The sequence below is a fragment of the Rhineura floridana genome, chromosome 17 (genome assembly GCF_030035675.1).
Source record: "Rhineura floridana isolate rRhiFlo1 chromosome 17, rRhiFlo1.hap2, whole genome shotgun sequence".
Taxonomy (NCBI): domain Eukaryota; kingdom Metazoa; phylum Chordata; class Lepidosauria; order Squamata; family Rhineuridae; genus Rhineura; species Rhineura floridana.
This window is the reverse complement of record NC_084496.1, coordinates 23,887,968-23,901,470: the sequence shown is the minus strand read 5'-3', so window position 1 is coordinate 23,901,470 and position 13,503 is coordinate 23,887,968. Positions and strand designations below refer to the sequence as shown.

The window sequence follows — 13,503 nt, the reverse complement described above, 5'->3', positions numbered from 1 at the left end:
TTTGGGAGTTCACAGCATTAACTCAAACAGATGTTGCTCCCTATCAGATTTATAGGGGAATATTCAATGTCATATCACTGGATTTTAACAAAGAGCAAGTCAGTCTAGTATACACTCTCTCTCTCTCTCTCTCTCTCTCTCTCTCTCTCTCTCTCTCTCTCTCTCTCTCACACACACACACACACACACACACACACACACACACACACACACACATTGATAACATCACCTCCAGCCTCAACTGCGAAAAGAAAGGCATGTCCTCTTTTGACACACTAGCTGTCTCTAGCTATTTTGTTCCCATGACAACATATTGTCCTAGCTTACATTACAAAAGGGGATACCTAGTGGACCTGGTGGGCTGTATACTTAACAGAAGGAATTTTTGCAGTCCTCTTCTTCTGCAAACACCAGTCTTACAGATATAGTTACAGGGCTCAAGGGGATCCCCAAAGAACATCTAGCCTAACCCAGAAATTATTTTAAGATATTTAAACTCCATTGTCCAGTTTTATGATAGTTAACAAGCAAGCATAAAATGGTTAAGCCCTAGCTTACATCAGAAAAGGGGATACCTAACAGTAAATCAGTAAAATTAAATGTTGAAACAAAAAATTGCACACTAAGAAAACCTTTAAAAATGGCAGCAGAATTTGAAAACAAGAGCTGGGGTGGGGTGGGGGATCCCTAGGAAGGGCCATAGCTCAGGTGGCTATGGTCTACCTCCACTGTCAGAGGCAGTATGCTTCTGAATACCAGTTGCTGGAAACCACAGGAGGAGAGAGTGCTCTTGCACTCAGATCCTGCTTGCAGGCTTCCCTTGAGCATCTGGTTGGCCACTGTGTGAACAGGATGCTGGACTAGACGGGGCCACTGGCCTGATCCAACAGGCTCTTCTTAAGATCTAAGAGAACAGCCATAGCTCAGTAGTAGAACATCTGCATACAAAAGATCCCAAGTTCAATTCCCAGCTTCTCCAGGAAGGTCTGGGAAAGATTCTTGTCTGAAACCTGGAGAACCTGTCAGTGTAGACAGTACTGAACTAGATGGACCAGTGGTCTGACTTGGTATAACACAGTGTCCTAGGTTCTTATGTTCCTCCTGAAAGAGACCATATGCCCACTTCAGCCAATACCTAGTACCTCTAACTTTGAAGGTGAAGGTACCCACTATAAATGATTCCGAGTCGGGCTGGGACTTTTCGTGGGCAACATCAGCATCTACTTGCTCTGTGGCTTCTTACAGACCAGTGATGACAACTGCAAACAAGTACACAAAACAGAAAATGTCAAACAGATGAGTTGAACCGCTGGTCTCATCTTGCATGGTCAGTGAGGGCCATAGAGAGCATCTACTTTGCATGCTGAAGGCACCAGGTTCAATTCCTGTAGCTAGGGACAGGGGAGAAATTCGATTCAGTTCACATTTCGAGGCAGATCTACCTAATTCACACTTTCCAGAACAATATGTGAACCAAAACACAGCCATCCTTCAAAATTTGCACTTTCCCAGCCAAGTAATGTGTACCAAAATGCATATCTGAAGGCAAAGAGTGCATAAAAATGCACATATTCATGAAGATAACACACAAAAATGCCTTATATTCGGGAAAATCGCTTTGAAAAATGTGTATATTAGAGGAAACTGGGTAGAAAAACTTGTATAGGAAGAGAACTTCACACTAAAATGCTGATGAATGTTCATGAGAACTTTTTTTTAAAAAAAATGCAAACTGATGTGGAGGACTGAACGTAAGACTAGGGGGGAAAATTAGAAATGCAAATTCCTCCATCCCTACTGGCAGGTCCATCTAGGGCTTGGGATGTCTCCCATCTTGGAACTCTCAAGAGCTACTGCCAGTCATCACTGCTGATGCTTGAGCCAGAAGAGCCAGTGGTCTTACTTGGAATAAGGCAGCTTTCTATAAAATAAACCAATAACATTGACAAACTGACATGGGGGTGACTCTCTATACACTTCCATTCATCAGCATCTAATTAATAGGGTTTAGCCCTGCCACACATGAGGAGACCCCCCCCAGCAGATCTCTGCACCACCAGCGACTCTGAGGAGCCATTAGATCTGGACATCCTTGCTCCAGGTCTCCACACCAGCATGGTGGGTTCCTGGCTAGTTGTCAGTCCTTCCTTCATCCCCCCCAGGGCCACAGAAGCAAAAGGAGAGAGTGATCTGGGCAGGAGCTTCAGTGCCATCAGTGAAGTGCCCAGCTAGCTGCACGTGAGACTATTTAAGAAGAGGGGGAAGCGCATGTAAGCCCTTGCCTGGATCAGAAAGGCGAGGAGCATCCACAGTGGTGGCTTGTGACAGCTAATGGTGTTTTGCTATTCCAACAAAACATGTTGCCTAAAGCGATTTCACAGAAGGCAAACTGATGAAGTACAGAGGCACCATCTCACTTTGCCTTGATGAGGGGCTTCCTCATCAAGCCACCAGCTCCTTTTTTTTTTTTTACAATAATTTTTATTCAAATTTTCATAAAACATAGAAAACAAAATCATAAAACATTCAAAGACAAAAAACAAAACAAAACAAAAATGATTAAACAAAAAAAATAAAATGTTGACTTCCCATTTGTCACATATCAAATCAGTTATAGGTCTACAATATATAACAATCCTGTCTCTTAAATCATATTATAAAATCACTTTCCTCCAGTAGTTATCTTAATTAATCATCAAATCTCATAAACATTACTTTATTCTTTCCACAAAAAGTCAAAGAGAGGTTTCAATTCTTTAAGAAATATATCTATCAATTTTTCTCCAAATAAACATGTCAATTAATCCATCTCGTTAATAATTATAATAATCTTATTGTCATAACCATAGTCCAAATAAACATTTCAATTAATCCATCTCATCAGAATCTGTTAGGTCCAATAATTTCAATAGCCATTATTCCATTATCCCTATTAGTTCCATCTTCCATCTTCAATAGTCCTGTTAAGTCCAGTAATTTCAGTGTCCAATCTTCCATTATCAGTATTCCATAATAATCTTGCTGTTGTAACCATAGTCATATAATAAGAGTCTGATGGGAATTTCCTCTATCCCAAATATTTTCTTGCCATCCATTCTGAATAAGTTGCTGAAATACTGTTGTAAAGTCATATCTGTGTTCTTCTTTTTTACAAAATGCACTGGCTCATCTCTTAAGAGTTTTTCCATTGTCACATGGCTGCAGTTAATTCCATAGATTTTCTCTATATCAAGCTCCATCACATCATTCCAGTCCAGAAGATTATCCAAGCCATTGATAACTTTATCTCTAATATCTTCATTAATTTCTTCAGAGATAACGTTAAATTCCAAACAGTAGATTTTATTTCTAAAATCCATAAACTCCAGATCTTTTTCCAATTCCACATTTGTTCCAATCTCCAGGGATCAAGCCACCAGCTCCTATATAAGCGCTCAGTCTCAGTTGCTTCACTGCTGAAGCAACAGCTCAATGGAAGGTGCGTTATCCACTGGCCCATCTAGCTTATTATTGTCTACACTGACCGGCAGTGATTCTCCAGGTTTTCAGACAGGGAGTCTCTCCCAGCCCTACCTGGAAATGCTGGGGATTGAACCTGGGGCCTTCTGCATGCAAGGCGGATGCTCTACCACTGAGCTACAGACCTTTCCTGAGTGCCAAGAGCCAGCCTCCTGAGCCAAGTGCTCCTGAACAGAGAAGAGGCACTTTCCTTGGCCATTTAGCTTTCAGTGCATGAAGAGTAACTTAGACCCACATTTGCCAAAAACTCATTGGTATGGGAGGCAAAATGATGGCACATCTCAGTCAGGCTTCAATGCTTTATTAGTCCCCTTAAGAAGGGCACCTTCTTGAATCGATAGCTTGATAATTGTCTTCTTCTGCTTCGGCTCAGGCACCTTTCACTTGAACGCACCAAGAAATCCAGCGAGGCAAATGGAAGGCCCTGCTTAAGTGCATTGATCAATCAATCGATATCATAGATGGGTCTCGAGGACCACCCCCAAAGACTTTTGATGTGTGTTTCAGAGTCTGCAAGACAAATGCTATGCAGCTACTGAGAGAGAGAGAGAGAGAGAACAGGAACACCTTCATTTCCCACCCAGTGCTCTTTCCTTTCGCTCCCTAAGGGAAGCAGCAGAAGCAACTTTAAGAACAGCAGTGGCTGGGGCCCTTTAAGACTGGTTGGGCGGAATGCAGGGATGCCAACTGTAGGTGGAGGCAGAGTCAATGACAGGCACAGCTGGGAACAAACCAATGAAGCTGCCTGTTGGAATATTCAATGTATATCCTGCCCTTTCGCCCAAAGGAGCCCAGGGCAATGCTTGTATCTGCATTAGGGTTGCCACATTCAATCCCTGATCCTGATCCTGTATCTTTAGGAGAAGAGAAGGTCAGCCAAGTGCAGGAGTTCTTGCAACCCTGTAACGGGAAAAACCACATGGTGGAATTCTCCCTTCCCTCTGCACAACTTTTAAAGATACAGAAAACTTCTTGGAGGCTGGGCCTGGCAACCAAGACATCTCCTGTATCTTTAAAAATGGTGCAGGAGGGAGGGAGAATTCCACCTTGTGGTTTTTCCTATTACAGGGTTGCAAGAACACCTGCACTTGGCCGAATTTTCTCTTCTCCTAAAGATACAGGATCAGTCTCAGGGATTGAACCTGGCAACCCTAATCTGCATCTATTGTCACCAGAGGAAACTGGTTCATTAGGGTAAGTCGAGTATTGCCCCACTAACCTTAGTCTGTCTTCAGGCAGCCCCCACCTGTCTGCCTTCTTACTTAAAAACTGGCCTGAGGGCTTGCTCTGGAAGTCAGTTTCCTCTTCCCCCTCCTTTGTCTCAGTGCTGCACTTGTAATAACTCCTCAGGGAGCAGGATGGGGAGAAAACTAAAATTAATTTGCTCTGCCCGTCACTGGTTCTGCCTCCCCTCCCATACCAGCCCCAATGGGCACCAGCCACCGCTGAAGGTCAGTGAAAAATATAGACTAGAACTCTGAATAGGAATCCTGGCCTGCTGAGACCCCATCTCAAATCTCGGTCCAATTCAGTCAATTTTTGAAGAAGGCAATTTACCTGCCTGTCATTCCTGGAGCAACATGCTTCCATTCCTGTGGGTCTGAATGAAAACTTGACTGGCATTCCCATTTGCATTTCATCAGGGTTAATTCCCCACCTTGGGGTTTTACCAACCTGCTAATCTTCCCCACAGGGGAAAAAAAGCCAGCCAAGAGTCCAGAAGCCTTTGCTTGCTGAAACCTACCCTGAACAACAAAGGAAAAGAATATGGTAGTGGAAAAGACTTTTTGAAATAAGGCTTCAGAATGGCAGCGAGCGAGAACTAGAAAGCTTCCTGCATTATATATATATATATATATATATAATAGCCCCAGGTTTTATTCCTTTCCCCTGCTAACTTGTTTTAAAAAAATGAATTTTAACATTGCAAATATCTGCTGGCTGAAAGGCAAACGTATGGGACTGTTTTGAAAAACAACCTTCTCCCCAAAGTGTGGCAAATTCTATCTGAATGTACTGTGTGTTTAAGCCACTACAAAAAGCTTGCATCATGGCGACCATGCATTCATCAATGAGCATCATGTAGCATCTGTACGCTCAAGGGCCACAGTGTCCTCTGATATCTCACCAAATCCCAAAATACAAAGCGTGTAGGTGTGCATGGGAATGGCAATTCATATATATTTAATTTCCACTTTGCCTTTTAGGGCAATCCCTCAAAAGAAGGTTTAAAATGAAAATGTTGCAAACCATGGATCAAATAGCACAATATTGTTGTGCACACCCCAATCTCTGAGCAGTGAGAGACTTCAGGGTTCCAGTGCTTACCCAGGGTTCGGTGTCCTTGGAATGAATGTTACTGGAGACTGTGGTGTCTTCAGGATATATGGTTTTATCAGAGCTTGGAAGATTACTTTTAAAAAGTAATCAGTTACAGTTACAGTTACATGGCCCAAAAAAGTAGTAATTACCGTTACAATTACAATTTGAAAATACTCTTCCCAACCCATGTCACAGATAATTGTGACCTAACAGCTATATTTGATGACATCACTCCTCTGTACCCAGAGTAGGGTCTTGAACAACTGGGCAGAGTCATTTATGCTTATAGCAGCTCCCTCAGTTGCAGACAAGCTTGGCTCCAAACATCAGGATGCAGTTTACAGAAAAGAACCACAAGAGTTTTCTGATACAGGCCCTCAATGAACAGAGAAAGAACCAGGAGTTTTGTGATGTGGCCCTCAGCGTGGACCAGAAAATCTTCTACGCCCACCTCAATCTGTTAGCAGCCTTGTCCCCCCATATTAGGAGTCTAATGTCCAGCAATGACACAAAAGCTGACGAAGTACTCCTTCTTAACTTGGATACCACGTCCCTGAGCTCGGCTGTGGTGGAAGAAATCCTTGACTACTTCTATACTGGGAATATTGTGATTTCTGAGAAGAACGTGGAGGAGCTGCTGAAGGGAGCCGAATATTTCAGTTCCCAGACTTTAAAAAGCCACTGCTCCGACTTCCTCCTTGCGTCCCTTAGGAAGAAGAACTGTCTCTACTACATGCTTCTGGCCACCACTTATGAAATGATAGACGTGGAAAATGCTGCCTATGATGCTGTAAGAGACAGCTTCAATTACTGGGCAGGCCCTGGCATAACGGACTTTGTGCGTTGCCCTGATCACATCTTCGGCAGGCTCCTTAAAGATGATAATCTTCACATGCAAAATGAGGACCAGACCCTTTCGGCTCTCCTCCAGTGGGTGAAATATGAAATTTCTGAAAGGGAGAAGTTGTTTAAAGAGTATTTCACCTACCTACGTTTGTCTGCTGTCTCCAGCAAGATGCTCTTAGCTGCTTGCCGTGAAGTGGTACTCTTTTCAGACCACGCCGGCCCCCTATCTCGCATAGAGAGTACTTTGAGTGACCGTAACCAGGGAAATCCTCAAAGCCTGATGGTTCACCAAAGGAAAGGGGCATTAATGGACTCCGTGGTGGTTTTAGGGGGACGAAAAGAGCAGGGAAAGATCCACAGCGGAGTTTTTGCTTATATCGTTGGAGAGAACATCTGGCTAAAGCTCACAGAGATGCCATACAAAGCAGCTACTGCGAGTGCAACATCCTTAGGGAAATGCATCTATGTTTCTGGAGGAAGAGCAGAGCAGTCCTCTCACTTGAAGACAGCCTGGAAGTATGATACGGATACAAACTCTTGGACCAGACTTCCAGATCTGCCGATAGGTTTGGCCTTCCACACCATGGTGACTTGTGGGGGGGCAGTGTACTCCGTAGGAGGAAGCACGGCCCCAAGAACGTACACGTCAAATATCTACAAGTACGATGAAGAGAAAGAGCAGTGGATCCTTGCTGGGAAAATGACTGTTCCTATGGATGCAACTGCGTTGATCCCCAAAGGAGACCAGACTATTTACATTGTGACAGGGCGATGCCTGGTGAATAGGCACTTCTGCCGAGTAGGTGCGCTGGATTGCTTTGACACTAAAACTGGGAATGTGCAATGCCTCACATTCCCCATCCAGTTCATTCAAAAGCCCTTGCTGTCCTTTCCAAGGGACAACATCTTGAGCATACAGAGTGACAAAGAGAGTCTGGAAATAAATCTACAGAAAAGCAAAATGAACAAATCCACAAACCTTATGCCTCTCTTGCCATATAAGGACAGCTTGCATCTTTCACATGCGGTGTGCTCTCTTGGGGATAACAAAGTGTTTGTTTCTGGTGGCCTGATTTGTCCAGGCAACAAACGTCCTGAGGAATGTTCTATCAACCGGCAAGCATATATGTTAGATCAAAATGTGGGGGAATGGAGGATACTGGCTCAGCCTCCAGAAGCTGTGCATGGTGCTGCTTGTTGCACAGCTAAGTTGCCATGCAAGATTCTCCAAAAAACTGCAGTCAGTTAATTTGGGAAGACAAAATCAGACAGAATTCTGGCAATAAAGAATGACTCACTTGCAAATCACAAGGTTGCTTCCCTTCGTCTCTTTACCGTGTGCTTTGTTTCAGCAATGTAACTAGAGTGGGCACAATCAGGACGGGGGTACAAAATGGGCATTCAAAGATTATGTAGTGTATCGATAGTCAAAATATATAACATTTTCTTTGGGGCGTGAAAACTCAAGCATGTTTTCAAAATGGTAGATGCCAAGTCAGAAACCAGCCTGTTCTGAGGGCAATGGGCCAGGCAGAGTGCCACCACTGCAGCTGCTCCATGGACTCTGTGCCCGTAGCCTAAGCGCATCCAGCCACTGAGCATTGCCAGCAGGTTGGCTTTGGAAGTGTTGGCTTTGGAAGTGCAGCAGTAGTGCCTTCTAAGTCCACAACCATTCTTACCTACTTTGCTGCTGGTTGCAACACGGAATTTAGGGCCTGCCCAAGGCCTAGAAATGAGTAGTGACAGCACTGTTTTCATTCAGGTGTAGATGGTTTCACAGCACCAAAGAATCCTGCACTCTGTATATAACCTGGGTCAGCCTCTTGCCCGGTTCCTGCTTTTAGGAAACAGTGTGGGTCCTGAGGATCTTGAAAATGTATATGATTTTAAAATGGAACAAATGTTAATCTCACTAATGCAGTGTTATAATTCTTGTGACTCCAATATGAATTTGCTCACAAAGTTCTTAGAGAAGGCGAAGCTCTGCTGAGGCATTACTTTTTCACAACCAGAGCTTGGAAGTTTACTTTTAAAAAGTAATCAGTTACAGTTACAGTTACATGGTCCAAAAAAGTAGTAATTACCGTTACTATTACAATTGCTCTGAAAGTAACTGATTACTTTACTTTTTCTCAAAAGTAATCACTACAGTTACATTTCAGTTACTTTTTTAAAAAAAATCTACAAGGTGCTGGCCTTGGCTGCTGCACATCTAAATAGCCTAAAACAACATTAAAAATAAACACACACACATACAGACAGAGTAGAATAATTCTTTTTATAGCAATGGTGGTCTCTCCACTGGTAAGGGAAGGAGGCAGAGGCCACTGCTCAGTTCTTTGCATGTAAAATCAAGTGCAACCCCCCCCTCAGCCAGCAAGCATAAACTCTCTCACTTAACCACCTCCTGGACCCTGCCCTGCCACCAACTAAGGGACACTCACCCAAGCAAACATTTTCCCCTGAGATGCAAAAAAGTTAAAATACTGCAAATGCAGCACAGTAACCAGAGAGGGTGGTGGAGGCCACTTTATGTGCCAAGTGCAAACACACACACAGACACGATGTCATCTTTCACCTCCACAATTCTTTATCTCCATTCTGCTTCTGCCTCCTTCTCCTCCTTTATCCATGTTCTTGACCTCTGGCTCCTTTTCCCTTCCACTCCATTTTTTAAAACAATTGTTTTCTCCACTCCACCCTGTCTCACTCTCCACCTCCTCCCTTGTTGCCTCCTACCCACCCACAGATCTTGGTGATAATGAAAGTTGAAGAGGAAAGCACAAAAGCAGGACTACAGCTGAACATCAAAAAGACTAAAATAATGACAACAAAAGATTTATGTAACTTTAAAATTGACAATGAGGACATTGAACTTGTCAAGGATTATCAATACCTTGGCACAGTCATTAACCAAAATGGAGACAATAGTCAAGAAATTAGAAGAAGGCTAGGACTGGGTAGGGCAGATATGAGAGAACTAGAAAAGGTCCTCAAATGCAAAGATGTATCACTGAACACTGAAGTCAGGATCATTCAGACCATGGTATTCCTGATCTCTATGTATCATACTTTGGACACATCATGAGAAGACATGATTCACTAGAAAAGACAATAATGCTGGGAAAAACAGAAGGGAGTAGAAAAAGAGGAAGGCCAAACAAGAGATGGATTGATTCCATAAAGGAAGCCACAGGCCTGAACTAACAAGATCTGAACAGCGTGGTTCATGACAGATGCTCTTGGAGGTCACTGATTCATAGGGTCGCCATAAGTCGTAATCGACTTGAAGGCACATAACAACAACAACAGGATAAAATGCTTCCTGGATTACTTCCTGCTTGGAAACACGCCTGAAACTATTTAAGCATCTGGTTACAAACAGACCTATGGTACAGGTGAATGAAGAACACAGGCAAAAGAGCAATTTGAACAGCAAGGCTACTGAATAAGCTATCTTTAAAAATATTCAGTAGTATTGGTATGCAGTACCGAGTTTTTTTGGCCTGAAGAGTGCTGTATTGATCAAAAGCTTGCTTTCTGGCATTTTAAGCATTTGATACAGTAAAAGCACAATCTTGGTTGCTCTTTTCTTTGTAGCAACACAGCTACTAAGCCTATCATTCTTGTTTCTTTTTGCAAGTTTTAATACTTTGCTAGTCTAGATCAATCTGACTTGGATCTTGATAATAGTTTTGTTTTTTGTGTCTTTCCTTAATGTCACTACTCCAATCCAGACCAAGTAGCTCATCATGTCAGCTTATCATAACAAGTAATCTTAAGACTATGGTACGATAGAGTCAATAGCCAGCCTTCCTGGTAGCACAGAATGGGATTGCAAAAGCATTGTTCAAACCAACCAGTGTGCAAGACACTAACTTGGAAAAAATAGCTGAAAGATACCAAGAAGACTGAAAGTACAACTTTACCATACACATAAATGTTATAGGACACAAGGGAGAGGCTGTGAGAATGTATGCATGTATGGGGCCCAAGTCTCAACCCTCATTATCTGCAGCTAGGAGGCTTCAGGAGAAAGGGCTGGGAAAGGTAACTTTTTGGAGTCACAAGCAGAGTTCTTATGGAGCCACATGTACTTAGTTGGTCCACTGAACTGACTCAGCTTGCTCCACAGTCAGTTGCTCCTACTTCATTCTGTAGTCACACTGTATAGTTTCTGCAGGTAGCTGGCCTATTATACACTAAGGATCTAGACCCTTTGGAATGGTAGACTAGCATGTAGGCCACCAAACTGTTTCCTAGTAAGCTCCCTAAAGTCAAGGCAGCCAGCACAGGAACTCACCAAGATAAAGTTAATTTGGGAAGTGGCATTCAGTTTTGTTCCCAACAGAAAGAAAATTAAGGCACTGGTATGTTTTCCCCACCCCAAAAGAATTCACAATATGGTATTCAACAAGCAAGACTCCAGAGACATGCACAACCAGTTTTAAAAATTTTAATATCAAAACACATAAATTTGCCTATCACATTGTATTCTTGTGTTTACACAGTGTCTCAGGAGCCAATTACTAACACTGCTGATACATATGAAAGTTTTATGAAGTCATGAGATCCAGTTCTTACCCCAGACATGAACTGGTAAAGACATGCTAGTCTACCAACTCCTACTTCCATCAAAACACACGCAAAAACTGAGCTATAAAGGGCCCCTAACCTCAGCTTATAGCTCCTGAAGGAGAGTTTTTTCACATTTCAAAGACTACAGATCTAATGTATAAAGTAGAGAGAAGCAAGCGAACAATCAACGTCTCTACATTGTCTGGATCACTTCAGGGGCCAGGTCTGTTTCCCTAGAACTACCCTATGTGGCAAGTAGGAGTTCCTCTTGGTACCTTTCTTCTCCCAGGCTGACAGTTGAGCTCGGTCCCGGGTCACACTCCCTAGCACTTCATGTGGTACAGGTTCCATTTTGGCATCCATAATCTCCTGCCCTGGTAAATGGCTGCTGTCCTTCATGGCTTTCTGGAAAGCCTGACCCAGCTCCTCCAGGTCCAGGCCTTTCACTTCCATATGCAGTTCTTCCTGCTCTGACACACTCAGTTCCTCCCAGAACCGAAGCAGATGGCTCTGTCCTGCCTCAGCCAAGAGTCTGCTGAGCCCCATCGCGGCCGCTGCCGCCCAGCGGCGCCCACAGCAGGAGGGGTGAAGCCGCCGGCCGTCCTTTCCGGAGCAGGAGAACCGGCTCCGGGGCTAAGAAGGAGCCAGCCCGGCCTGCCCTCCACGGCTCCTGCTGAGGCTGACAGCAGGCCGCGTGGGCCCCGTCTCGGTAGCGGTTGCTAGGAGACGGGGCCTACGCAGCCTATCAGCCTCAGCAGGAGCCGTGGAGGGCAGGCTGGGCCAGCTCCTTAGCCCTGGAGCCGGTACCCGTGCTCCGAAAAGGACGGCCGGTGGCTTCACCCCTCCTGTTGTGGGCGCCGCTGGGCGGTGGCAACGGCAGCGATGGGCCCTCCCAACCAGAGACTGCTGAGCCCCAGGGGAACTGGCTCTGGGCCGGGACTATGAGGGAGCCGGCCCAGCCTGGCCTCCACTGCCACCGCTCGCCTCCACCCATCACCCTTACGCCTCACCTGTACTTCTGTGGGTGGAGGTAGCGGGCAGGGGCTGCTGCTGGAGGGGTCCCTCATTGCAGGGGCGGCGGCTGCTCAAGTCCTCTGTCTGCAGTCCTGGACCCTGCCTGCCTGCAGCCTGGCTGATAAAGGGTGGGAAGGCGGCCAGCCACAGCCCAACGTATGCGTGTGTGAATCACGCATGCGTGGCTGAGGGGGCCAATGAAAAGCCGGAGATCCACCAGTTTAAATAAAGTCTAGCCGGAGGCCGGAGACCTGGCAACCCTACTCACCAATCACAGGAGCAGACTTCCTGTTCCCCCCCCCAGTAACGTCCAAATGTAACGCGGGAAAGTTATAGTTACAGTTGAAAAGTAATAAAATTACCACTCGTTCTGTTACAAATAAAATGTAACTAAGTTACCCACTCATTATGCAAAAAAGTAACTAATTAAAAGTAACTCGTTATTTCTAATGAGTTACTTCCAAGCTCTGGGTTTTATTTACACATATATACAACCTGAGCATAGGACAGAAGGGCTCACAGCATTAACAGGCCAACAGATCCTGCTTCCCCATTAGGTTTTGAGGGAAGCTTTCCAAATCATCGTGTTGGATTCAGCACAGAGAGTGAGTCAAGCCTCTGTGTTTTCCCAGCTCCAGCCCAGACTAGCCAAGGTGAGCTCCTGGGCCATTGTTATCCTACCTACAAGATGACCTCCAGCCAGGTTAAGTGGGGTGAAGCCTAGCCACCCCTGAAAAGCATTACCAGCCAGTTATTTTTATGGCAACATGGCCAACTCTTTAGTCATGCAGATAGGGTACTTAACAGACTAGGCCAGGACCATTACCTTAACCAAGGAACTAGCTTGACCAGTTTAGTAGTTCCTTCTGTTACAAATACCAACCTTACAGACACAGAATTACAGGCTTGGAAGGGAAGCACAGGCATCATCCAAACACCCCCCCCAGTCCTATAACAATACAATCAACATTATACAATTAAATCTATAAACAGTTTGTTGGCATAAAAAGAAGTTGCCTTTGAAGGCAGCAAGAGAAGGGGCCAAGTGCAGTTCTCAGAGCAGATACCCCTGACCTGCTGGCCTCCAGACATTCTTGGAATTCAACTCCCATCAGCCCCAGCCAGCATGGCCGATAGGCAGGAATAATGGGAGCTGGAGTTCAACAGCACCTGGAGGGTAGCTCATTGGCTAACCGTGGTGTAGGCAGAACAGTTGGGGAAGGA

General features: G+C 44.6%; 1 protein-coding gene across 1 annotated transcript; it reads left to right on the top strand.

Annotated features, from left to right (window-relative positions):
• Window positions 1–2,022: 2,022 nt before the first annotated feature.
• Window positions 2,023–7,936, top strand: LOC133372083 (calicin-like). Its single transcript, XM_061600316.1, has 4 exons — window positions 2,023–2,118; window positions 3,405–3,478; window positions 4,943–4,970; window positions 6,131–7,936. Exons 1-4 carry the CDS (start codon window positions 2,023–2,025, stop codon window positions 7,934–7,936), a joined length of 2,004 nt encoding a protein of 667 aa, XP_061456300.1.
• The last annotated feature ends 5,567 nt before the right edge of the window (window positions 7,937–13,503 follow it).